This window comes from Apodemus sylvaticus, chromosome 3 (assembly GCF_947179515.1).
Source record: "Apodemus sylvaticus chromosome 3, mApoSyl1.1, whole genome shotgun sequence".
NCBI lineage: Eukaryota > Metazoa > Chordata > Mammalia > Rodentia > Muridae > Apodemus > Apodemus sylvaticus.
The window spans coordinates 146,932,990-146,958,046 of record NC_067474.1 but is presented as its reverse complement, the minus strand read 5'-3'; the positions used below and the strand labels follow the sequence as shown (position 1 = coordinate 146,958,046).

At 54.4% G+C, this 25,057-nt stretch overlaps 1 protein-coding gene across 1 annotated transcript in view; it reads right to left on the bottom strand.

Annotated features, from left to right (window-relative positions):
• Nucleotides 1-255: 255 nt before the first annotated feature.
• The window catches only part of Slc9a1 (solute carrier family 9 member A1), a 55,952-nt gene continuing 31,150 nt past the window's right edge, over nucleotides 256-25,057 (bottom strand). Inside the window, exons 2-12 of the mRNA XM_052177630.1 lie at nucleotides 14,131-14,591; nucleotides 10,143-10,393; nucleotides 9,067-9,284; nucleotides 5,711-5,913; nucleotides 4,296-4,385; nucleotides 3,832-3,902; nucleotides 3,546-3,719; nucleotides 3,235-3,349; nucleotides 2,991-3,092; nucleotides 2,311-2,383; nucleotides 256-1,933 (exon numbers count right to left, since the gene is read on the bottom strand). Coding sequence (XP_052033590.1) covers nucleotides 1,593-1,933; nucleotides 2,311-2,383; nucleotides 2,991-3,092; nucleotides 3,235-3,349; nucleotides 3,546-3,719; nucleotides 3,832-3,902; nucleotides 4,296-4,385; nucleotides 5,711-5,913; nucleotides 9,067-9,284; nucleotides 10,143-10,393; nucleotides 14,131-14,591 — 2,099 coding nt within the window. The 3' untranslated portion in view covers nucleotides 256-1,592. The remainder of the gene's footprint in view (nucleotides 1,934-2,310; nucleotides 2,384-2,990; nucleotides 3,093-3,234; nucleotides 3,350-3,545; nucleotides 3,720-3,831; nucleotides 3,903-4,295; nucleotides 4,386-5,710; nucleotides 5,914-9,066; nucleotides 9,285-10,142; nucleotides 10,394-14,130; nucleotides 14,592-25,057) is intronic.

Genomic DNA, 25,057 nt, shown 5'->3' with positions numbered 1-25,057 from the left:
CGAGTCTTCCTGACAGCACCCCGCCTTCTAAGTTCACCATTCACAAACCATGAGAACATGGTTTCCACCGTGAGAACACGGAGGCCTTTAAGCACCAAGCCGAGGCCACAGCACATTCAACCCCATCAGTGTATCTTCAGCATCTGCACACAGTACCGACCACACAGCAGCCGATGGGAACAAGGTTTCTGTTTCAGTCTTGAGCCTAGTTTCTCTGGTGCCCTCCTTCCTCAGGCCCAGGAAGCAGTCCTGGACTCTTATAAAAAACTTACATTGATTTATTAGAATATGAAAAAGGTTCAGTTTCCTTTGTACAGGTGGCAGAGCGGCAGCAGCTGCGGTGGCTATGTACATGGTTGTCGATGTCACCTTGCATGGCAACTCCTGCCCAAAACAGCACTTGCATGGAGAGGGGACAGCTGGGCCAATCACCCATGGCCCCATCCCCTGGGAGGGACCCCTCTGACTATTGCACGATCCTGGGGAGGGAGTGCCGGGGGGTGGCTTGGCCCCAGCCTGGTGGCGGTAGGGAGTGTGTGCCTGTGAGGAAAGGCCTCTCGGGGGTCCAGCACTGTCTACTCTACAGGATGCAGGAAGGAGAGTGGTCCAGAAGGGGTGGTGGGGGGGAACTGGCCAACAGAAGTAAAAGCAGGCCCAAGAGCAAGGACGGTACCAGGAGGCCCCCTGCTGGTGAGCTTGAATCATGACAGGTCGGGCCACGTGTGAATCAGTGCTGTGGGCAAGGGCCCAGGCAGCAGAGGTTCGATCGATTTAAGGGAAGACATGAGGAAGGGTGAGGGAGAAGAGTGGAGCTGACTGGCATGGAGGATTCAAAGGGTCTAAAAACAGGAGTGTCTCTGTGCAAACAGAATCATACTTACGTGGAGGTGCAAATTAACCAAATGTAAGAAGACCACACTTTTGGGGCCTTGGGCAGTCCCTCCCACATAAACCCCACAAAGGCCCAGGGGTCCTCATCACCCAAGTCACTTCATGTTGCATGTGCCCGAGCGCCCAGCAGAGAAGCTCAGAGATGCCCTCAGCCTGCAGCTCTGAGTAAGGACAGCTCAGGCGGCTGGCCAGAGCACCGAGGCCAGCAGGAGAGCCGGGGGCGGGCGCCATGGGTCACCCGTCTGTTTCCCAGCCACAGGCCTGCTGTCCTCTGACAGGAGGGCCCAGTCACGGCCACGGAAGGTTCCGCTCCCTCCTTTCCTGGTAGGAGCACAGTGGAGCCAGTGGCTCTTTGGTTAGAAATGATGATCAAGGAGGGAAAGTTGGCCTGGATGAGGAGGGGCTGGAGGGAGGGGAGGGCCTCGAGGAACCCTGGTTCCACTTTGGGAGAGCCTGGATCTAGAGATGGGGCAGGGCCTGCCTCACCAGCCCAGCTGTTCTGCCAAATGGATGGATTGGGAAGGCAGTTCTGGTAGGAGAGGATACTTCCCAGGAGGCTGGTGCAAGCCGTGCTGCAGTGGGGGCCGTGGACCCAGCTGCCATGCGCAGGAAGGGGGCGGAGCCAATCCAGGTCAGGAGACAAGGGGGCGCCCAGCCCCCACTCTCGTGGGAGAGTCTATGGGACACCCACTAGCCTGGCTCTACTGCCCTTTGGGGATGAAAGGCTCTCCTTCCCCAGGTTCGGGGTGGGGGCCTGGGTCACTGAGGCAGCGTTGTATTCTCTGGGAGCTAGGGCTGTCACTTGGTCCGGGGGTGAAGACGTCGTCGGTGCCTGGGGAAGAGGGCTCCTTGCTCCGAATCATGATGACGCCATCCTCATCTTCCTCCTCCTCCTCAGGAGTCACCCTCGGACCCCGGTTTAGACCTAGGACCTTGCCCTTCAACTCCTCGTTCACCAGGTCCACAGACTCGGGGGACTGTGGGGAGGCCGGGTCGATGGTGATGACAGGCAAATCGGCCTTGGGTTCATAGGCCAGTGGGTCTGCGGGTTGAGAGCAGAGACAGGCTTTGCCCCCGAGGCCTGACAGTTCGGCCACATCTCAAGGGCCCTCTCAGCCTATACTAGCAGCCTCAGACCTTCCCATGTAACCAACCCTGTCTCTGGGATCCAGTTTCCTGAGTGACTGCCCCTTGGACAGGATTCCCACTGCCCTCCTCCCTGCTGGGTGCAGGGTCACAGTCCCATCGCAGTCCTCATCCAGAGCCCTACTGGCAGTCCCTTCGTGCCTGGGTTTGACAGTGGGGCCACGCTGCGCTCTGTTAACACCCAGCCGGCCTGATGCAAACACAGCTGACAAAGCCAACTTCCCCTTTGACTCTCTGTGGCCTGTCCTTGACACAAAACACCCAGCCTTTTACCTGAGCCTATGCGGGCCCGACACATGGTGGGCGAGTCCAGCTTGTGGGCAGGTACCGTGAGGTAGTTGGTGATCTGGCAGAGAGAGAGGTCAGGGTGAGTGTAGCCCCGGACAGCAGTTCTCACTGGGCTCTTTGCCTGTGGTGGCAACCCACATTGGCACTTCAGGGCTTTCTAGGGACTTGTCCCAGACGCCAGGAGGCTGTGCTAGCTTTCTGGGAAGTCTCAAACAGATCTACCCTTCTCTGGCCTTGCCTCCACCCCACACAGGAGCCCCAAGATTCTAGATTAAAACAAAAATAGAATAACAATAAACCCCAACTCAGGCGGTCACTTGAGTCCGGGGCGCCCTGGGTGTGACCAGCCCAGTATACCACGGCTGAGTGCCGCATCTCACAACGTGCCGTGCTCCTTTCTAGGACACTCTGGACTCCACCACCCACCCCAGTGGCCCCACTTCAAACTGGTGACACACACACCAAGTCTTGCTAGTGCCACACACTTCCCTGTGTCCCTCGAGTTCACTCCTTTCTCTTCCCCTGACATCTCCACATTCCCAGCCTTTCCCTGTCACACCTCTGGGACAAAGCCCAAGACCTCACACCATTAACAAACCTCCCTGTCTGTTTTTGAGAGAGCTCGGCACATGCCTGAGGAGGAGCTGGCCAGAGCCAACACGCACCTTCTGCTCCAGCTGCCGGGCCTTCTGCCTCCGGAGCAACATCTGGTTCCAGGCCTCCTCGTAGGGGTCGGCCACCAGCGTGTGTCTGTTATAGGACCGCAGCTGCGGGAGAATGGCCATCAGGGTAGGAGAGGACTCAGGATCTGGACTGGAAGGCCAGGGCCAGAGAGGCTCTGGCGGTGTGGGGGGCAGGAGAAGGGCAGAGCGGGGAGGGAAGAAGGGCTGGGCTGAGGCAGGACCTCACCCGCTGCCGGGTTTTCTGCAGGTTGCTCCGCAAGATTTTGCGGATCTCTTCCTCCTTGTCCTTGGACAGCGCCGGCAGGATCCGGTCTGAATTCGAGGACTTGGGGTGGATATTCCTGGGACAACAGAACACAGATTAGGCCTCCATTTGACAGCACAAGGCCATGCTGGGGACAGCCCAGGGGTGGGTGGCCAATGTCCCAAGTCCTTAGTGTGGCTTTAAGGACTAGCTAGACAACAGCATCGCCCTGGTGGCCACCTCGGTCTAGGGTTGAGGGAGCCCGCGTGAGGCGAGCGGCCTGTGGCACTCACTGCATAGAGACCGTGGAGACGGCAGATGGGATCTTGCCCATGCCCCCACTCTCCACCAGCTCGATGGCCTGCTTCATCTCCATCTTGTGGTAGAAGGCGATGAGCTGCGGCTCTTTGGAGCGCTCCCCGGCTATCAGACATTTCTTCACATACTTCTTATTAAAACGGTTGAGCCTGCGGGAGGAGGGAGATGGAGGGGCTCGTTCCTAGGCATGAGAAGATGCCCAGGCCCCCAAGGACCCTTGACCGTCTCTCCTACCCTCCTGCCCACCAGACCTTCACCTACTTGTCCTTCCAGTGATGGTGGCCGTAATGACCACAGATGTCCTCGATGCCTGTCAGAAGGTGGTCCAGGAACTGAAATGGGCCCAGGGCTGGGTCAAGCCTTACTGCTGGGCTCCTTCCGCACCCCACCCACCTTTACCCCCCCTATGGCTCTGCTTAGCCTGGCTCTACAGTTCCAGGAGTAGCCAGGAGGTGTCGCCTTCCTGTTACTCATCCTGAGGCCAGGCCATACTCTGGTGAGCTCCCTGTTCAGAACCCACGAGAATCTAATGACAGAGGCCGGTGGCATAACAACCTCCTGGGCCCTCAGTGCTCACAGCACAGTGCCCCTTCAGCTAGAGCCTGGTAGGGGGGCCCAAGGGGCTAAGACAACCTGGGATAAGGGAAGGCGGGCTTAAGGCCCAGCTCTGCCCCAGCTCCACGAACCTTCTCTGGCAACCCGAGGCCCAGCCAGGCCTCCAGTACCTGGGTGTGGATCTCCTCGTTGATGGAACGCTTTGTTTCTTGCTTTTTCTTCACAGCCAGCAGGTCTACCAGGGGCCGAATGGTCATGCCCTGGAGGGCAGGTGAGTGTCAGACATTCGGGTTCTGCTGTCCTGGCAGAGGCTGAGGAACCTCCCTTCTTCTTGAGGGCCCCCCAGACAAGGAGGAGCTCCCCTTTGAGGTTCTCAGCCTCTCAGGACTGGGGATTTTATAACTCCCTACCTCAGCGTGCAAATCAAGGCAGGCCTTTAAAGGCCACTTCTTCCTGATAGGTCAGCCAGTGAACAAGCCTCAGTGTGCGGCCAGGGTGAGCGCTACCCAGGATTTGCTCTGCAGCCCCAGGGAGGCAGGCCATATAGACAGAGCCCCTGTGCCCGGCCTCCAGCACAGGTCTACATGTTTGATGAGTATCTGTGCCTCAGCTCTGTACCATCCCTGAAAGAGGGATCTCTAAAATGCTCCCATTTTACAGCTGTGGGAACTGAGGGGCAGCAGGGTGGAGTGATTCCCTATGGTCCCACAGAAGTAGCAGACCCAGAGTCAGACTGGCTGGAGAGGGTCACTGTGATGGCGCCATCAGTGAAAGCGGCCTGGAAACCCGTCAGACACACACAGAAAAGTTGGGGTAAAGCAGTGTTTCTGAGGACACAGCAGGAAGGCAAAGAAGATCTCTCTCCTGGAAAAGGACGGAAACTGCACCCCATTCCAAGCAGCCTTCCCAGGTCTTTTTCTCATGAGAAGGTAGCGCAGGTGTGTCCCACCTCCCACCATGAGCACTTGTGCCCAGGAGAGGCAGAGGATGGGAGAGAAACGGAGGCCTGACAGTTTCTCACCTGCTCTGAGTCAGTCAGCTAAGGGAGGGCAGTGTGCACCATCACACAGGTCTCTCTTGGGGACAGACAGAGACAGGGGTGGAACCCTGCCTGTTAAGCCTGTGTCATTTACTGCCCAGAAGTCACTGGGCAGCGGGCTGTGAGGACTGCAATCACCCAGCCCAGGCTCCTCACTACAGACAGGCAAGCCTTCGCAAGACAGAAACACTGGAGCCAGGCCTCTGGCTGCCTGAGTCAGGAGACTGTCCGTCCCGCTGCCTATGCTGATCTGCTGCACACAACACCGCTCAGCGCCCCCATGATCTGGGCGGTCAGATCTGGGGCCTGCTGGCTACCCGTGTCACTCCAGTGGTTCTTACTCAAGTAGGGCAATATCGGTCACTTCACATAGTGATCACTGACTTCACACCGTCACACAGTCACAGCTGAGAACTGAGGCCTCAAAGAGGGATGGCTTCCCCAAAGTCATGCAGCAAGCTAGCGACAGCGTTCCCACAGCCTTTCTCTTTCTACCACAAAAGTTGGGGTCCCCACCCAGGGGCCTGCCCACCCCAGGCCCAGCACCTGCACAAAGACTGTGAAAAAGATGACGGTGATGATGGCGGTGAGGAACAGGTCGCACATGGGGAAGTGCTTCTTGTCCAGGAGGTAGCCCAGGGAGAAGGCGATGGCGCCCCGCAGGCCGCCGTAGGCAATGATGAACTGGTCCTTGGGGGTCAGCTTCACAATGCGGAACTTGTTGATAAACCAGGTCAGGACCAGGACACCTGCCGGGAGCAGGCAGAGGTGGGCTCAGGCTGTCCAGGAAGTTCCTCCCATGGCCCACCCCGATCACTCAGTTCGTGGGTACCTCAGCCCAGGAACCCCAGATCACTCAGCCCAGATTTCAGTAGGTTTTTAAGGGGTGCCGCAACCTGAATTTGTTCTGAAGATATCCCAGAGGCCTTCACGGACTTATAGGTCAAGGGACAGGAGGAAACAACCAGGGTACTGAATGAACCTTACTAAAACAGGTGGGAAATAATTATCCTATTGTCTCTACTTTTCTATAGCCTGCGAATTGTTCATAGTGAAACACTGTTTCAAAGTGCAGGCTGTGGGGAGAGGGACCAGAAGAGAGCTTGCCCGGCATGCACAAGGACCTGGGTACCATCCCCAGCTTTATAAAACATAAAACCAAACCTGTTCGCCAACAGTAAAAGTCCCACAAAATCTCCAGGTAGCTCACACCTGCAATCCCAGCACTCGGGAGGCTGAGGCAGAAGAATTACCAAGAGTTCTAGACCAGCCTGGTCTGTATAGTAAGATTCTGTCACAAACAAACAAACAACCCTAAACAAACAAAAAAATCTAAAAGCTGTGGACAGCGACAGAAGAAAGCACACGTTGGACCTCTGGCTTCTAAGTGCACATGCGCACATGTGCGGAAAAGGGGTCGGCTGCAGAGGGCAGCAGCGGCCTGGCCATGAGGTGAGGACAATCTAGCAATGGGGTAGAACCCACAGACCTGAGTGCACGGTGACACTAGCTGGGAGCTTCAGGCATATGTGCCGTGACAACAGAACACTGGGCTCAGGGTCACAGGCCGGGCTGGGACCTGAGAAACCCATTAGGCTCTCAGAGAGTCTAAAGGCCCTTCACCATAACTCTCATGGCGACACTGTCTCCGGTGCCTCCATATGAGCACAAGGCACGGGGCTTCTGTCCCCTAATATCTAAAATAGTGACAGCATTGCAGAGAAAAAAACGGGAGCATCCAGGAACCAACCGTTCAGACAGGGACAGGGACACACTGCACTATACACATCTCACTAGCCCCTCCAGCTGCTACACTACAGACACCTCCGCACACTGTACTACAGACATCCACAGACAGCCCCCCCTCACTGTACTATAGACATCCACAGACAGCCCCCCCACTGTACTATAGACATCCACAGGCAGCCCCCTCCACTGTACTATAGACATCCATAGGCAGCCCCCCCACTGTACTATAGACATCCACAGGCAGCCCCCCCCCACTGTACTATAGACATCCACAGGCAGCCCCCCCACTGTACTATAGACATCCACAGGCAGCCCCCCCCACTGTACTATAGACATCCACAGGCAGCCCCCCCACTGTACTATAGACATCCACAGGCAGCCCCCCCCCACTGTACTATAGACATCCACAGGCAGCCCCCCCACTGTACTATAGACATCCACAGGCAGCCCCCCCCACTGTACTATAGACATCCACAGGCAGCCCCCCTCACTGTACTATAGACATCCACAGGCAGCCCCCCCCACTGTACTATAGACATCCACAGGCAGCCCCCCCCACTGTACTATAGACATCCACAGGCAGCCCCCCCACTGTACTATAGACATCCACAGGCAGCCCCCCCCACTGTACTATAGACATCCACAGGCAGCCCCCCCCCACTGTACTATAGACATCCACAGGCAGCCCCCCCACTGTACTATAGACATCCACAGGCAGCCCCCCCCCCACTGTACTATAGACATCCACAGGCAGCCCCCCCACTGTACTATAGACATCCACAGGCAGCCCCCCCCCCCACTGTACTATAGACATCCACAGGCAGCCCCCCCCCACTGTACTATAGACATCCACAGGCAGCCCCCCCTCACTGTACTATAGACATCCACAGACAGCCCCCCCACTGTACTATAGACATCCACAGGCAGCCCCCCCACTGTACTATAGACATCCACAGGCAGCCCCCCCACTGTACTATAGACATCCACAGGCAGCCCCTCCACTGTACTATAGACATCCACAGGCAGCCCCCCCACTGTACTATAGACATCCACAGGCAGCCCCCCCCCACTGTACTATAGACATCCACAGGCAGCCCCCCCCTCACTGTACTATAGACATCCACAGACAGCCCCCCCACTGTACTATAGACATCCACAGGCAGCCCCCCCACTGTACTATAGACATCCACAGGCAGCCCCCCCCCCACTGTACTATAGACATCCACAGGCAGCCCCCCCACTGTACTATAGACATCCATAGGCAGCCCCCCCACTGTACTATAGACATCCACAGGCAGCCCCCCCCACTGTACTATAGACATCCACAGGCAGCCCCCCCACTGTACTATAGACATCCATAGGCAGCCCCCCCCCACTGTACTATAGACATCCATAGGCAGCCCCCCCACTGTACTATAGACATCCACAGGCAGCCCCCCCCCACTGTACTATAGACATCCACAGGCAGCCCCCCCCACTGTACTATAGACATCCACAGGCAGCCCCCCCACTGTACTATAGACATCCATAGGCAGCCCCCCCACTGTACTATAGACATCCACAGGCAGCCCCCCCCCACTGTACTATAGACATCCACAGGCAGCCCCCCCCACTGTACTATAGACATCCACAAGCAACCCCTCCACACACTGTAGTGGGCTCTCAACCTATCCTCTGTATGTGTGGTACATACAATATAGCCCAGGTCTTGGGTTTTTTGTTTTTTTTTTTTTTGGATTTGGTTTTTTCGAGACAGGGTTTCTGTGTAGCCCTGGCTGTCCTGGAACTCACTCTGTAGACCAGGCTGGCCTCGAACTCAGAAATCCACCTGCCTCTGCCTCCCAAGTGCTGGGATTACAGGCGTGCGCCACCACTGCCCGGCCTAACCCAGATCTTATACACATTACTGCACACACACAAACACACAGCCCAGCTCTTAGAAACATGAACACACTTACACACCCACAACCTAGCCTTACACTGTATTACACATAGCTACTCCACAGTCTGGCTCCTCCATACAGTCACACGTGCATCCCTCACACACACACACACACACACACACACACACACACACACACACACTCTCTCTCTCTCTCTCTCTCTCTCTCTCTCTCTCTCTCTCTCCTCCCTGGCCTGGGCCTGGCCCTTACCCAGCACCCGGGCGATGAGGCAGAAGAGCAGGGTGCTAATGACAAAGGTCCAGTTCCACTGGTGGGAGCCGGCCACGGTGGAGACACCGAGGAAGATGAAGATGAGGGTCTCGCTGACGCTGCTCCACATCTTCAAGAAGTACTTGATGGTGGTGTGGGATTTGTGGGAGATGTTGGCCTCCACATAGGGGCGCATCACTACTCCAGAGGCGATGAGGCTTGGGGTGAAGAACAAGGTTCAGGGGTTACAGGCCATCAGCACCAGGCTGAGCACGCACTAGTTCACTGGACAACTCGTGAGGGCCAAACACCCACTGTTTTTTCTTGATCCTCACACCAAGCACACAGGGCCAGCAAAGTCAGAAAGGGACAGGAGTTTTTGAGGAATAAGGTCACCTCCACTGTCCTGAGGCGAGTGGTAATGCAACAGACTCAGTCTGTGCAACTCCAAGCCTTTGTCTCTTCCGCAATGCACAGTCTGCCCGATGACAGCCAGTGACACACTCTGTGGTCTCTCGGGTTCATTCCCTCCCAGTATGACGTTCCTAACACACAGAGCCCCTTTAGGGAGCTGTGCTGGCTCCCCCCCTACTTCCCAGAGCCCCCAGTTTAGGTTGGCCGTGCACTTCTGCTTCCTTTGTGCCTCACTGAGCCCAATTCAAACTCAGCAGCGACCTCAGGGCCTCTAAGATTCAGGCGTGGAAGGCACCCACCTGGTAAGCCCTTCTGGGGAGCCTTACTGGCTTCCATCTGCAGACTCTCTCTAAGAAAATGGGAGTCAGGAGCAGGATTGTGACCTAAGACTTCCAGCTCAGTTTCCTAGGACACTGGATCTGTCTCCTATCCCTAAGGGTAGCCCCAACAGGTTGCTTTTGCACATAATCTTCAGATTCCTGAACCCAGGAGTCCAATGTGGAAGGCCTGTAATGCCCTGGGCCACTCCAGTGTACGCCACGCAAGCCTGGAGCCCAGAGCACAGGTGCTGGGGAGCTCCTCTGGGACCACAGAGACCTGGGGACTCCATGGTAAGCAGCTACCCGCCCCCCCCAAGCCCATCACCTGCCATGCTGACTCACGCCATGATTCCGGACAGGTGGAAGAGCTCAGCTGACAGGTAAGCCATGTAGCTGTAGAGGAAGACGAAGAGCGGCTCGATGACCCGAATGTGGGAGGTAAATCGTGAGGTGAAGGCTGCGATGACCCCGTAGACCACGCCCACAAACACCCCGCCGAGGGCCACGACGAAGAAGCTGAGGAAGCCGAGGAAGATGTCCGAGATGCCCACGTACTCGTAGCTGGCAAACTCCTCAAAGAGGTGGTAGAGGACCTGGGGAGGGCATGCAGGCTGGTGGGCAGGAGGGCAGGGCCCTGGCCCCACGGCCCCCTAGGACCGGCCCGTGTTTATCCTATCCTTCCCCAGCCGTGGATATAGACCACAAGGCGGCAGAGAAACCCAGTGCCGAGTGTGTGGAAGCGGCCGAGGGCACACTGGAGGCCTGCAGCACACCCTGCTGATAGTGAGAGAAACTCTTAAAGCTGCAATCCTTTGCACACACAGCCTTTTTCCTGGGCTTCCACAGATGGGGGACAAATGGAGTGCCCGTGTCACATGGCTGTCATGAGAACTAAGTAAAGCACTCGGCATGACTGGGACCCCCTGTGGTACTATGAACTTAGTGTCACTGTTCCACCTGGTATAAACCATGGCTTTTCTGATTGTCCCTCCTTCAGCACAAGTTCAGACAGAAACCAGGACAGGACCTGTTAACCTCTGAAAATCCATGAGGCCAGGTCACATGTGACCCGGGATCCACCAGGCAGGACTGAGAAACCCCCATTTAAACAAGCTGCCTGGATAGTTGATGGGCAGCCGGGCTCAGAAGCTGTGGAGCTGGGGGCCCTCGACCAGGCCCAGCTGGGGATGGGACACTGTCTGCACCTGCATCCCCTCGGTAGACGGAGGCCCAGGCAGGCCCAGGCCCTCCGTCTCTGAGGGGCTGACTGGCACGGCTGCTCTCAGTCAAATCAAATCCAGCCCTAGAGAGCGCTGCCAGAAGCCAGCTGGGGGGTTTCCAGGCCTGGAAGGAAGGGGCAGCAGGCAGGAAGGAGTGAGAGGACACAGCTGAGCGAGGCAGCTCAGGCGCAGCCTCTCTGTTTGGGAAACTGTCTGGGGCATTCACACCTGAACCGAGCTCTAGAAAAGGCCCAACTTGCCCGGTAAAGATAGCACACACCTTTAATCCTAGCACGGGAGGCAGAGGCAGGCAGGTCTCTGAGTTTGAAGCTAGCCTGGTCTACATAGCTAGTTCCAGAAGAGTCAGGGCTACACACACACACACACACACACACACACACACACACACACACACACACGTTTCAGAAAACCAACTAACCAAACAAGTAAAAACAAAAACAGAAAGATGGAAGAAAAGGAAGAAAGAGAAAAAAAGGAAAGAAGGAAAAACAGAAAGGAAGGAAGGAAGCCAGGCAGTGGTAGCACCACCCCTTTAAGGCCAGTCCTCAGGAGGCAGAGGCAGGCAGATCTCTGGTCTATAGAGTTCCAGGACAGCCAGGAGGGCTATACAGAGAAACCCTGTCTTGGACAAAACAACAACAACAAAAGAAAAGAAAAGAAAAGAAAAGAAAAGAAAAGAAAAGAGGAAAGGAAAGGAAAGAAAAGGAAAGAAAGGAAGGAAGGAAGGAAGGAAGGGCCCAATTTGGGCTGGCGGAAAGGGCAGGCGCCGGGTGCTGACTAGGCTGCAGTGGCTCAAAGCGCTCTGGGAGCCTGGCCGGGCCTCGGCAGCAGTGTGCTCCACCGTAGGCTAGCCTGCTCCAGGCTTGGGGGTGCTCATGCATGATCACAGCCTGCCAGGGGAGTCACTGGAACAGTACTGAGGCCAGATCCTCTTTTCTAGCTTGGAGCAATTGTCAGTGGTGTGACAAGTGAAAAAGAATAGTAATACGGTGTACATCTCTGGGAGTCATGTGACCCCACAGTCATGTGACCTCTTCAGCTAAGAGCTTCCAGATGCCTCCATTTCAGATAAGAGTGCCATTGTCCTGTTTGGTTTCTGGGTTGGTTTGGTTTGGTTTGCAGGGGCCATCTTTATACAAGTTAGAGCTATCCTCAGCTGAGAAAACGCCTCCTCCGGACTGCCTGTGGCCAAGGCAATGGGGCATTTTCTTGAAGAGGGAGGACCAGGGTCACCTCTGGGCAGGTGGTTCTGGGTTGGACCAGAAAGCAGGCTGAACAAGCCAATACGTAGCACTCCCTCAGGCTTTCTGCTTCAGCTCCTACCTCCAGGGCCCAGCCCAGAGTTCCTGCCCTGCCCTCCCTCAGTGCTGCCAGCGCAGGACAGGCAGAAAGCTGGATACACCCTTTCCTCCATAGGCTGCTTCAGGTCAATGGCATGCTGCCACAGCAACAGAAATGTAGCAAAGCTGCAGCGTGTGCTAGCGCACACCTTTAATCCCAGCACTTGGGGGGGGGGGGGCAGAGGCAGGCAGATTTCTGAGTTCAAGGCCAGCCTGGTCTACAGAGTGAGTTTCAGGACAGCCAGGACTACACAGAGAAACCCTGTTTTGAAAAACCAAACAAACAAACAAACAAACAAATAAACAAACCCAAAAACAAAACAAAAAACCCAAAACCAAACAAACAAACAAAAAAGAAATGTAGCAAAGCCAGCTTGCATTCAGACCGGGAGTGCCTGCGCATCTGCCTTGTGACCAGCACTGTCAGGAGCCAGCCTGGATTCTACACACAGAAGGAGTTAGCACGCTGCTGTTTCCTGTAGTGTCAACCTGACTCAGCTGCGGGGGGGTGGGGGGGGGGGTGGGGGGGGGGGTCAAATCAGGCACCCAAACTTCAAATGCACACCAACAGTTGGATTCCTATGGGAATCCCAGAAAACCCCTCCTGGCCCCTGTCACTTGAAACCTGTCAAAGGAGAGGCCTAGAAGAGGAAGAATTGCTCACTTAAAGTCACAGGAAAACAAGTAGTCAGCTGGGCGGGTAGCAGTGAGGTACACCTTTAATCCCAGCACTGGGGGGGGGGGGGGAGAGAGAGGCAGGCAGATCTCTGAGTTCGAGGCCAGCCTGGTCTACAGAGTGAGTTCCAGGACAGCGAGGGCTACACAGAGAAACCCTGTCTCAAAACAAAAAAATAAACGCAAAAAAGCAAAAACCAGCCAACCAAATGAATGAACAAACAACAACAAAACCAGGCAGACAGCCCAGAACTACTAATCCCACTTACCGCACCCCAGAGATTGGGAAACAGAGTTCTTTTCATTTCCTTTGCCTAGAACCCTGCACATACCAAATTCTTTTTTTTGTTTTGCTTTGTTTTGTTTTTGTTTTTTGGATTTTGGTTTTTCGAGACAGGGTTTCTCTGTGTAGCCCTGGCTGTCCTGGAACTCACTCTGTAGACCAGGTTGGCCTCAAACTCAGAAATCCGCCTGCCTCTGCCTCTGCCTCTGCCTCCCAGAGTGCTGGGATTACAGGCGTGAGCCACCACCGCCTGGCATTAAATGTGTAGCCCAGGCTGGCCTCGAACTCGTGATACTCCTGCCTCTGCCTCCTTCAGCAAATCCTACCGGCGTGCGCCACCACAACCCGCTACCAAATTCTTAATCAGCCAACACAAGAGCTAAAGGCCTCCTCAGAGATTAAATGGGCTACAAACTGAGGCACAAAGAGGCCCAGTAACTGGGCAATAGCATCAAATGCAAGCTGTCCAGGAAGCAAACAACCCACTAGGCGGGCAGCTCGGGTCCTAGAGGGCAATAGACGGGACAAGCACACTGCCTCAGGCCTCACTCCCCACATCCTAGTGAGCTGTGTAAACCTCTGTGGCTTGTCTCTAGTCCTGTAAGGTGAGAAAGCATGTCTCCTCAGGTTGTCCTGAAGATTTAAAGAGACAATCCACGTCCAGTGTTCAGAGCAGGGCCTGGCACACAGCCAGCATGGAGGGACACTGGCCCATCCTTAGTATCATTAGTGGAAGGGGAAGGCACTGCCTGCGCCCACGTGCGTGCGTGAGGTGTGGCCCCGCCCCTCACCACGGTGACGGCGTCATTGAGCAGGGACTCCCCGAAGACCAGGATGTGCAGCAGCTCGTTGATGTGGATCTCCTCGAAGACGGCCAGCACCGCCACCGGGTCCACGGCGGAGATGATGCTGCCGAACAGCAGGGTGTCCAGCAGGCCGATGTTGTTGATCTGCTCGCCGCCCACCAGGCACACGGCGTACAAGAGGCCACCCAGGAAGAAAGCGTTCCACAGCGTGCCCACCACAGCAAAGATCAGGATGGTGCCCAGGTTCTCCGTGAACTGCCGCAGAGGCAGGAAGTAGCCTGCATCCAGGATGATGGGTGGCAGCAGGAAGAGGAAGAAGACGTCTGACTGCAGGAAGGGGGGCGTCTCTCCGACGCCCTTGATCAGGCCCCCCACCAGCAGCCCCACCACGATCAGCAGGCAGCTCTCTGGGACGATGCTGGAGATGGTGGGGATCACATGGAAACCTGTGAAGGGCGAGAGAACGGGAGGCCGTGGGCTTTTCAGGGGAGCCAGAAGAACAGAAGGTGGGGGACAGGACTGGGGACCAGGAGAGCAGCTGGCGAGAGGTGCACAGGCTTGGTCTCAGAAGGCCGCTCTGTTAACTCTCTGAGCCTCGGGTTCCTTGCCTGTAAAACGGAAGGGATAATACCAGCTTCACAGGGCAGTGGTATAAAATAATTATTTTAAAAATTTATAGTGTGTGTGCATTTGCACATGTATGCATGTGCCATGACACACGGGTGGATGTCAGAGGTCAACTTGTGGGAGTTGGGTCTTCCCTTCAAGCAGGTCCTGGGGACTGAACTCAAGTGCTCAGGCTTGGTGGCAAGCACCTTTACCTGCTGAGCCACCTTGGACCCAATGTTGTCTCTCACTGTGGTAAATCATTACCCAGCAGCAGCTCCACATGCCTCTAACAGTCAGAAATCAAACTGCTGGGCAAGGCGCAGAGCACCTAAGGCGTCGAGCTCTGAGGCCACGGCACTCTCTCAGGTACATGCTCAGGGAGCTGACTCACATCCCACACAGAGCCACACAGGATCCTGTCTCGGGGAAGGCGGCAGGCTCTAGGCCACGGAGGTGGATAAGTCACAGGCTGACAATGGATGGTGTTAAAGTGGGGACACGAGAGAGACAGGAGAATCAAGGAGCACCAGTGTCAGGAGAACCGTGGGACAACAGGCCTGGGTCTGCACATCTGCAGAGCGCAGTCAGCGACCTCCAGCCCCGGACTTGCAGTAGGCAGCTGCACATGACTGAGGCATGCTTTTACGGACACCAGGCAGTTGCTCCAGAAGATCCCAAGAAGTCAAAGGTCATCAGTCAGTTTTGGCAAGTAAAACATAATATCTTTGCTACTCTGCCGTTAGCCCAATCCTATCCACCCTACCGATGGGGCAACTGGGGCTGAAAAGGTGAAGGGATTTTGCCCCAAGTCAGAGCAAATCAGTCGCGGGACCAGGGGGGAGCCCAGGGCTGAAGCCCAGCTCCCAACAAACTGCAGACTTCTGACATCTTAGCTCTCCTGGCTTCCCTCGGCATCAAGGCTCTGCGGTACCCAGTCCACGAAGCCAACTCTGCGGCCTTTGTTCAAGACCGATGCTCTCTCCTCTTCCCCCCCAAGGGAGCGCTGAGCTGAGGAGTCCTACAGTATACTCGAGGGCTGAGGTTACCTTAGGAGCTTAGCCACTCCTGCTCACTTGATACACAGGGACGGGCATCCCATGACCTTCAGGACCTGCCTGGCCAGATCTCTGCCATCATTATCCCCTAGACCTGAGGTAAGGAAGGACATTTCTCCCTATGGCAAAGCCCCAGGTCCCGACCAAGGCAATGCTAGGATAGCACTATAGTCCCCATGCAACGTCAAGCTCCCAGAGACATTTACAACATATAAGGGGAAAACATGGGTCTTAGGGTAGGAAGAAATCTCAAAGCAACCTTGTACATATGCCTACTTCAAAAGCCATCTCTTGTGCTGAGAGCTGTGCAGGTCAGAGTCGCCCAGGGACACCATGTTCAGCCACCGGGTACATCTCTGTTCCACTCTCGTTCCCAGCTCCTAAATTCAGATTCTTTGCAATCGCCCCAAATGACCCCCTCCCTGTTCCAGTAGATAGGCTCCCAACTGGGCGGCTGGTCAGGTGTGCTCTGCCTCCTCTTCCAGGAGGTCCTCCCTGACTATCCTGTCTGCCTAGGGCAGGACAGGAATTCCTCTCTTGTGCCTGCTTCCCTTACAACCTTAAAGCCACAGTCATCATCTTGTGGAGACAAGGCCACTGCACCTTACCCAGAGATCTGCACTGCCCTGAAGGGGAGACAACAGGGCCTGCTACACTGTGGATCCCTCTAGTTAAAGGGTTAATAACAGCTGGAGGATGACAGAGCCTTTATGAGGTGGGATCTAGGAGAGATTTTTAGGTCACTGGGAGCGTTCCCAAGGGGAGAAAGAAGGCCCCCGGTTCTCTCCTTGTCGTCTTTGCTCTTTGGCTCACGACTTAAGCATTTTGTTCCACACCATGTGCTGCATCCACAATGTGCTGCCTCACCACAGACCCAAAGCAGGAGACAGGATCATCCCATCTTAGAAACCCCGTCTTTTGTGGTTTTGAGAAGCCACACACACACACACACACACACACACACACCTCTCACACTGGGGAGGGATGATGGCTCCGTGGATGAAAGTGTGTGCTGCTTCAGCACAAGGACTGCAGTTCAGATCCCAGCACATGTGCATACACACAATGTAAACACAGAAACCCACATCCACATACAGTGTAAACATACACACGCACACCAAACAAACAAAAAAAATGCAACCCTCTAAAACTGAATTTAATTCTCTTTAAATGCATACTTAGTCATAGGAAAGTTGAACAACTAAAGTTGAGGGAGGCCGGGCGGTGGTGGCTCACGCCTGTATTCCCAGCACTCTGGGAGGCAGAGGCAGGCGGATCTCTGAGTTTGAGGCCAGCCTGGTCTACAGAGTGAGTTCCAGGACAGCCACGGCTACACAGAGAAACCCTGTCTCGAAAAAAACCAAATCCAAAAAAAAAGAAAAAAAAACAAAACAAAAGTTGAGGGAGTATAATTCTTCCAATGGCCAGAAAGCAGCTTCCCATGGTCAAGAATGCAGCTCTAGGGACTGATAAAGCCGCTCCGTGAGTCAGGTACCTGTTACCAAGCCTGAGTTGGATCCCTGGGGCCCCTTAAAGAGAGAGAACCACCTCTTACAGGTTGTCTTCTGATCCCCACAAACAGGCTACGGCATACATGTAAGCACATATACACACACGAATAAAGATTTGAGTGTCTGGGGTCCTTTGTAGAGTCAGCAACAACAGCTGCCTTAGGAGAAGGCAGAAGTGCACCAAACAGCCAGAGTAAGCAGAGGAGAGCTTCACCTCTACCTAGCAGAAGGCTGGAGATGCCTCTCGTCCTCTATTCAGAGCTGTCCTGGGCCATGAAACACCAGACAGTGAGCCGGCATCCTGCCTGGGGAGGGGATGTGTGTGGAGCAAGCTAGAACAACAGCATGAAGGGTGTTTGCTGTCCCTGACGGCATCCCACAGGCCGCACTGTGCAGGAAGCATGTGCCATCACACTCAGTCCTGACAGTCTGCAGAGGACAAGGCCCAGCTCCCCGGCTCTAGCACAGGTCTGAACCCAGGGTAAGAAGCTCTCACCATCAGCCAGTGTAGCCTGCTCTGCTGGGCACTGGGGACCTTTGTGAGGAGCTCATGGGATGGCCATGCTTTTCTAGACTATGAGTCCTCCATGGCGGTGGACAGCTGGTGTTCCTACAGGACAGACGACAAGCTGGAGCTCTTGAGAGGTGGGATGGGCTTGGGGTCTTCTGACCAGGGGACAGCATGCTTTCTTCTACTCAAGACAGCTCCCAGGGCACCTGGGCTGCAGGCGTGTCCCTGGAACCCTTCCTCCCACTGTTACCCGGTCTCCAGTTTGGCCCAGCTTCCTAGTTTTCTGCAGGGGTTCCAGGCCTGGGGCCTCGAGGCTGAGCACAGGCTGCCGGGAAGGGCCGGATCTGCTCACCCTTGGCTCCCTGCCTGCAGTGGGCGGCACATTACTGGAAAGTGCTTGGGGGAGGGAGTGTATCAGGAGGGAGTCTCCTCAGGGAAAGGAGTGTACCTTCCAGAGATCTGTCCTGGCCTGTCCCCTCCGTGTCCCCTCCCAAGGCCTTGATTCCAATTATCCCCACCCTGTATCCCTCAAGAGACCTGACACAGAAGACTAGCTGACACCTGTAATGAAGGGAGCAAGAATGACAGACAGATGGGGTACCTGGTGAGGTGACAAAAGGCAGCACTGAGGCAGGAGCCCAAGAAACACGCCCCTCCGAGGTGTAAGCTGCAGCAGTGACTTAGCTACGGGGAACTCGGGTCGGGCACACACAGTTAGATCTAGAGACAAGGGAGCCAGAATGGACCTCACACAGCACTGAATTCTCCGTAATGTGGAGGGTCAGGGAGAGCAAGTAACCTGCCAATGGCCACAGAACCAGTTCCACAAGAGTGTGTGCTCTGAGCTCAGCGACCCCTCAAGCCCTACGCTGTCCTTGCAGGCATCCTGTCCACCTAGAGGCACGAGGCAGGAAAGTGTGGAATTCCACATGCCAGCCTTGCACAAACCCCTGAAAACAGCTCCCAGCTGGCCTCCCTGTGGGAAGTAGCTGGGGGTGGGGCGGGGTACTCCTTCCTGTGTAAGTGGTCGTCTGAGCACGTGTGTGCACAGGCGCAGGCTGACAGAAATGTCACCAGATTTTGGATTGACTGCGCACTCTCAAGGCTCTCTGCAGCTCTACCCTTCACCACGAAACATTTTATTCACTTTTCTCAAGCTGTCCCCATCTGCTGGCAAGCCTGTCCCATGTTACCCATGGTTGCAAGGGTCCTGGTTCCACTTCCCACAGGTCTCTCTGGCCTGGGAAATTAGAGAGGAATGCAGGTAGAGGGGCTCAGAAGCCTATCAGTGCCAGGTCACCAGGGACCGGGGGTGGCTGGGGACTCTGACGCGCTACTTCCAGGCTGAGGCCTGCTCTGGGGCTGCAGTTCAGCTGGGGCCCAGGGGACGCCTTTGCTCACTGCAGTGATTCCGTTTGTTTCTCTATCTCCCTCTTCAACAGCCTCAGCAACCGAGTAGATTCAAGCACAGCACTGAGAGGTGACGTCTCACGTGAAGCTACTGTGACACCGTATGGCAGTCTGCACGGACCCTGGGGCCTCATCTGCCCCTCACTGTGGCTGTAAGGAGACCCAGTTTTACAGACAAGGAAACTGAGTCATAGAAAGGTTAAGCAACTCAATTCAAATTCACACAGCCAATATGTGGAGCCTGTTCTGAGTCACTCGCACCGTCACCTCCAGTTCATTTGTAGCTGCTTTCCCAGGGGACCCACCCAGGGCTGAAGAGGCCCAAAGCCGTTCCCTGAAGACCAGAGGCAGCCTTTTTTTCCATGAGCACCTCTTCCCTAGGGAAGTCCCTGCACAGCTCCCGTCCTCTCTCGTGGACCTCTTGAAGCCCCTCTGCTTTTGAAGGCATCCTCCTAAGAACTCTGCAGTGAGCTCTGGGTCTTTGCTGCCAGCTGTTAGGGCAAAAAGTCAGAGTTTATCAGACACAATTTCTTACTAGCACCCCAGCCGTGAGACCCATAGAGCGAAAGCAGTTGATTCAGCCACTGCCTCAGCAGGTTTCCAGACGGACCTGCAGGACAAGACTGCGTCACAGAGGCTGCCCAAACTGTGTCCAGCAAACTGGGTCCCAATCAGGGTGCAGTCACTGACCAGCAGGGTGGCCTTGCCAAGTTACTTTGTGACTGCTGCCCTCAGTTTGCCCACCTGTAGCAGAGCAATGGGTAGAAGGAGATGCAGTAGAAGAGGTGACAGGGGTAGGGAATGCCAGCCAGGAACAAGCTGTGGCAGAGCTTTCCTAAAATCCTACCCACTTGAGATACTGAGGCAGGAGGACCACAAGTTTGAGGCCTGCCTGAGCAATCAGTGAGAATTAATCTCAAAAAGAGCAGGGGGGAGAGCCCCAAATAATGCTGATGCCCACGGTAAACCGTGACAGCTATATTAAAGTTTTCATCAAGGCCCAGGAGATGGTCCCGCGGGGAGTGCTGTGGTGACCTGAGCTTGATTCCTGGAACCCTCCTGAAGTGGAAGGAGAAGAGTGATCAGAGTTGTCTTCTGACCCCACACACACAGGTGCCCTGGGCCTGCATATCAATGCATACACGTACAACAATAAACATGAAGTAAAACCTCCTTCAGCCGACTGTGATATAAATACACACCATCAAGGCGCACTGTGCCCTTCTGCCCACTGCTGGGCTGAAAGCTCCTGCGGGTGGGAACTCCTCGGAGCCATGGAGTCTCAGGTTTCTAGACCAGAACAAGAGTTAACTCCTGTGACTGAGATGTGACTGTCAGATTGAGCCTGGGAAGGAGGAGAGCAGGAGGACTCTGAGCTCTGAAGACAAAGCAGTGCGAGGGGAGAAGGAGCAGGTGGCTTTCCCAGGAGAGCAGGGACTTAAAGGTTCACCAGCAACAACAACAACAACAACAACAACGTGCCTAAGGATCAGGGCCTGTGTCCTCTAAGGAGCCTCATAAAAGGAGCCTCATAAACTGGTTGGATAGACCTGTAACTGTAGCTGCTCTAGAGGCTAGGGCAGAAGGATCCAGGTTCAAGGACTGTCTGGGCTACAGGGCAAGTTCCAGTCCCTCCTCAGCAACTAAATGAGAGCCTATCAGAGAATAAAAAACAAAATACACAGGCTCAAAGTGTAGCTGGGGGGGGGGGGGTAAAGTGTTTGCCTAGCAAGTGGGGGGCTGAGGGAAGCAGTCCCAAATACGGCAGCAACCGGATAAACAAGCTAACAGATAGATAATTGGGCCCGGAGAGATGACAAGGTGGTTAAGAATGTAGACTTCTGCAGAGCTCTGTTCTCTCTCTCTCTCTCTCTCTCTCTCTCTCTCTCTTTCTCTCTCTCTCTCTCTCACACACACACACACACACACACACACACACACACACACACACACACAAGAAAAAGAACAGGATCGGGCATGGTGGTTCACGCCTTTAATCCCAGCACTCAGGAGGCAGAGGCAGAGGCAGAGGCAGAGGCCCTGGGATCTCTGAGTTCAAGGCCAGCCTGATCTATAGAGTGAGTTCCAGGACAGCCATGGCTGCACAGAGAAATCCTGTCTTGAAAAACAAAAGCGAACAAACAAAAAACTGTAAACTAAGGGCTGGAGGGTCTAACTCTGTGCTGGAGGGCTTGTCCAGTTCGTACCAAGCCTCAAGTTGATCTCTAGCACCACCATGGGATATAAAAACAAAACAAAACAAACAAGACAGGAGCTGATAATGTTCCTCACTCAGTTGGCCTCCCACCACAAGTCAGTTTACAAGCCTCGCCTGGCAGGCACCACGGAAGGGCGAGGAAGGACAATGAACCGTAGTGCTGCTCTCAGTAGTGATATGAGGAGTGGGCTCCGGCCTTCACCTCATCCTCACTTGATAGCTGATGACAGAGGGGCAGAGTGACCTGACGGGCTACATAACTGGGAAGGGCTGCCATCACTACAGTCCAAGGCTCCTAGTTGCCAGATTTGTGAGCGCAGTGAAATCTAAGCTTGGCAGGACCAACAGAAGAAGGATTCAAGTCTCCAGTATGCCTGCCTCCCCCACAGAAATAGAGAGACTCCCAATACCTGGGCAGGAGCCACCCCTGTGCCCAGAAAAGCCAGTCTCTCTGTGCCTTCCCCAGCATCTCCACACAGCAGCTGCCTCTTGTTTCAATCCAGACGTCAGTCTTTCTAGGCTGTGGGGGAGGGGGGCACACAGGGTCCCTGCTGCAGGAATAAGTCTGCATAACAGAACAGCTGCAAATCTACCTGAAAACATGCTGGTGATGCTAGCCTCTCTGGGCCAGGAGGAAGAGGGCTGAGCCAGGGGGCCAAGAGGCAGTTCCAGGCCTGGCTCTCCTTCTAATACCCACGGGCCCTGCTGTCTTCAGGCTGCCCCGCTGCGCTGTGGCAGGATGGGCCTGTTTCTGTGTCTCATCAAGTGAGAATCAGTGGGCTGGACACAGAAGTACCTTTCACTGTGATGTGGCAGAGGCGGCTGATAAAACCCTGGAACAAATAGATGGGCCACAGCAGGTGGAGAGGACCAGCAGCCTGGAGGAACCCACAGTGAGGCCAGGAGTTGTCTCTAGGAAGGAAGCCCGGTGGGAGAGGCTGCTCTAGATGCAGAGAACTGTGTTCAAGGAGTGTGTGTGTGTATGTATGTATATATGAATGTGTATATATATATATGTATGTGTGAATGTGTATGTGTATGTATGTATGTATGTGTGTGTATGTATGTATGTATGTGTGTGTGTATGTATGTAGACTTGTGCTATCCTGGGGCCTCCAGTCACCAAGCTCTCTACAAAGCCACAGGGCATGAGTTCCCCTGCAGTGAGGCAGGCGATGACTCACACAGGGAGAAGGGAAGGACAGGGACCAGGACAGCAGTAAACACTACGTGTTGACAAGAGACAGAACTGGCAGTGCAGGACTGCAGGAGAGCGTCAGCAGCCAGCAGGCTCAGTACCTGGAACGGAGAGCAGGGGCTGTGGGGACAGGTCAGTAAGCTCTTGAGTCTCAGGGCTGGTAGGGGACCGTGTGATACACACTGACTTTTTCCATGGACGGCTGTGGTGATTTTAAGCAGGCCCATGATAATTTAAAACTGCGATTTCTAACTCCCTGTCAGCCTCTGCTGAAACAGCAGCCCAGCCCCAGCACTGAGTTTACTTGGTAACCTTCAAACCTTTCAGCTTCCCTGTTATGCTTTATTTTCAAGTGTGAGAATAGAGTCCGGCACCTTCTAGCATGCTATGCAAACTCTCCACCAGAGTCCCAGCTTTTCATGCACTAATTAAAACAATAAATTTAAGTTTTAAAATTATGTAAAAGGGGCTAGAGAGATGGCTCAGTAGTTAAGAAGATTTGTGGCGCCGGGCGTGGTGGCTCATGCCTGTAATCCCAGCACTTGGGAGGCAGAGGCAGGCGGATTTCTGAGTTCGAGGCCAGCCTGGTCTACAGAGTGAGTTCCAGGACAGCCAGGACTACACAGAGAAACCCTGACTCAAAAAACCAAAAAAAAAAAAAAAAAAAAAAAAAAAAAAAAAAAAAAGAAGAAGAAGAAGAAGACTTGTGGCTCTTACAGAGGCCCTGGGTTCAGTTCCTAGCACCTGTTTCAGGTAATTATAGCTCCAAGGGAATCAATACCCTCTTCTGGACGCTGCAGTCAGCTGCATGCATGCAGTGTACACACATACACCAAACCCACTCATATACACGTAAAATAAATATTTATAAATAAATAAAAAACCAAACAGAGTGAGTTCCAGGCAAAGCTACATATTGAGACCCTGCTGTGGATTAACAAAACAAAATGACGACAACAACAGCAGCAACAACAAAAACCACTTGCTGCTCTGCTCTGCCAGGATCCCAGTTTGAGGTTCTAGCGCTCACATTAGGTGGGGTTCGCCACGCCTTTCATCTCAGCTCTGGGGAAACCCCACCTTCTGGCCCTCAGGTATTACACTCAGGTATACATACTCGCATATATAAAGAAAACCAAAAGCCAAATATTTAAAAATAAATCTATGCACAAACGGTTAACTACTCTGGAGCGGAGACTAAGCACTTCAGTGCAAAGCACTTGGCTGTCTCACGACTGCTAACGCAGCAGTGCGGTTATTAGGTTATTACCCTCAGTTAGAGACCTAGAATGGGTCACTGCCGCCTGGCTCAGCAGGCGAAGTCAGTTGCTGGAGGCCTAACTACCCAATCTCTATCCCTGGCTCCTACAGAGTGAGAGGTGAGAGCCATCTCCCAACAGTTGTCCTTTGACCCCTACACATGCACCATGGCACTCATGCCCTCTCACACACACACTAATGATGATGATGAGGTAACTTTAAAGTTTTTTTAAGGATCATAAAGTGGCTGGGTGCGATGGTTTGAACCTGTGATCCATTTGGAAGCATGAACTTGAGGCCAGCCTGGGCTCCATGTAAGGTCTAACTCAGGTTGGGATACAAAACAAGATCCTGTAAGAAACGAACAAATGATGCACAAGAAGGCTAGAATACGCCCACTCCCTTGCCCCAGGACACACAGTCAAGGCTGCAGAATGTCGGGGTAACTGACGTGGCAGGACCCTAGTCCTCCGAATACTCCAATCCATGGAGATACCTTACGGCAGCATGACCATGCCCAGACCATAATACAGAGCAGTTCGCTACAGCAGCACTAGTGAAGAGTGAAGACGGGGCCTCTCACATCCTCTACCCAGAGTCCCACACAGGCCTGTCTGTGCCGTTGGCAGCATCGCCGGGCAGCCTCGGTGTCTGGTTTCAACGCACCTTCACCCCATGGCACTGCAAACATCTAAATGACATTCCTGGCAGAGGAGGCTTTTCTCGGCTCCCGGCTTCCAACCCTGAGGTGAGAAGGAGGGAGAGCAGACTGCTGGAGCTGACAGACACAAAGCCTGGAAGTGACCTGGTGTCAAGTCGCTGTGCTCTCCTTTGATTCCCATGGCCCGCTGTGTGGCTGTCCGCGGGGCTCTTGCTCCCACACTCACTCCAGCGCCGGCCCGGCCTGTCTCGGGGCTGTAGTGGGAGCTCCACATGCCACTTTGCCTTATATCTGAGGTGTGGCGGGGGGCTATGGAGAAACAATGCTCTCAAGTTTCAAAACCTTTTGATGCTTGTTGTTAGAAATGTTAGAGCCATGAAATGCTAGATTTTCTTTTCTTTCTGGGGGAGTAAGATACAGTCTACAAAATGTAGACACAAGACAGAATGGAAGCTGGCCAGTGGTGGCGCACACTTTAA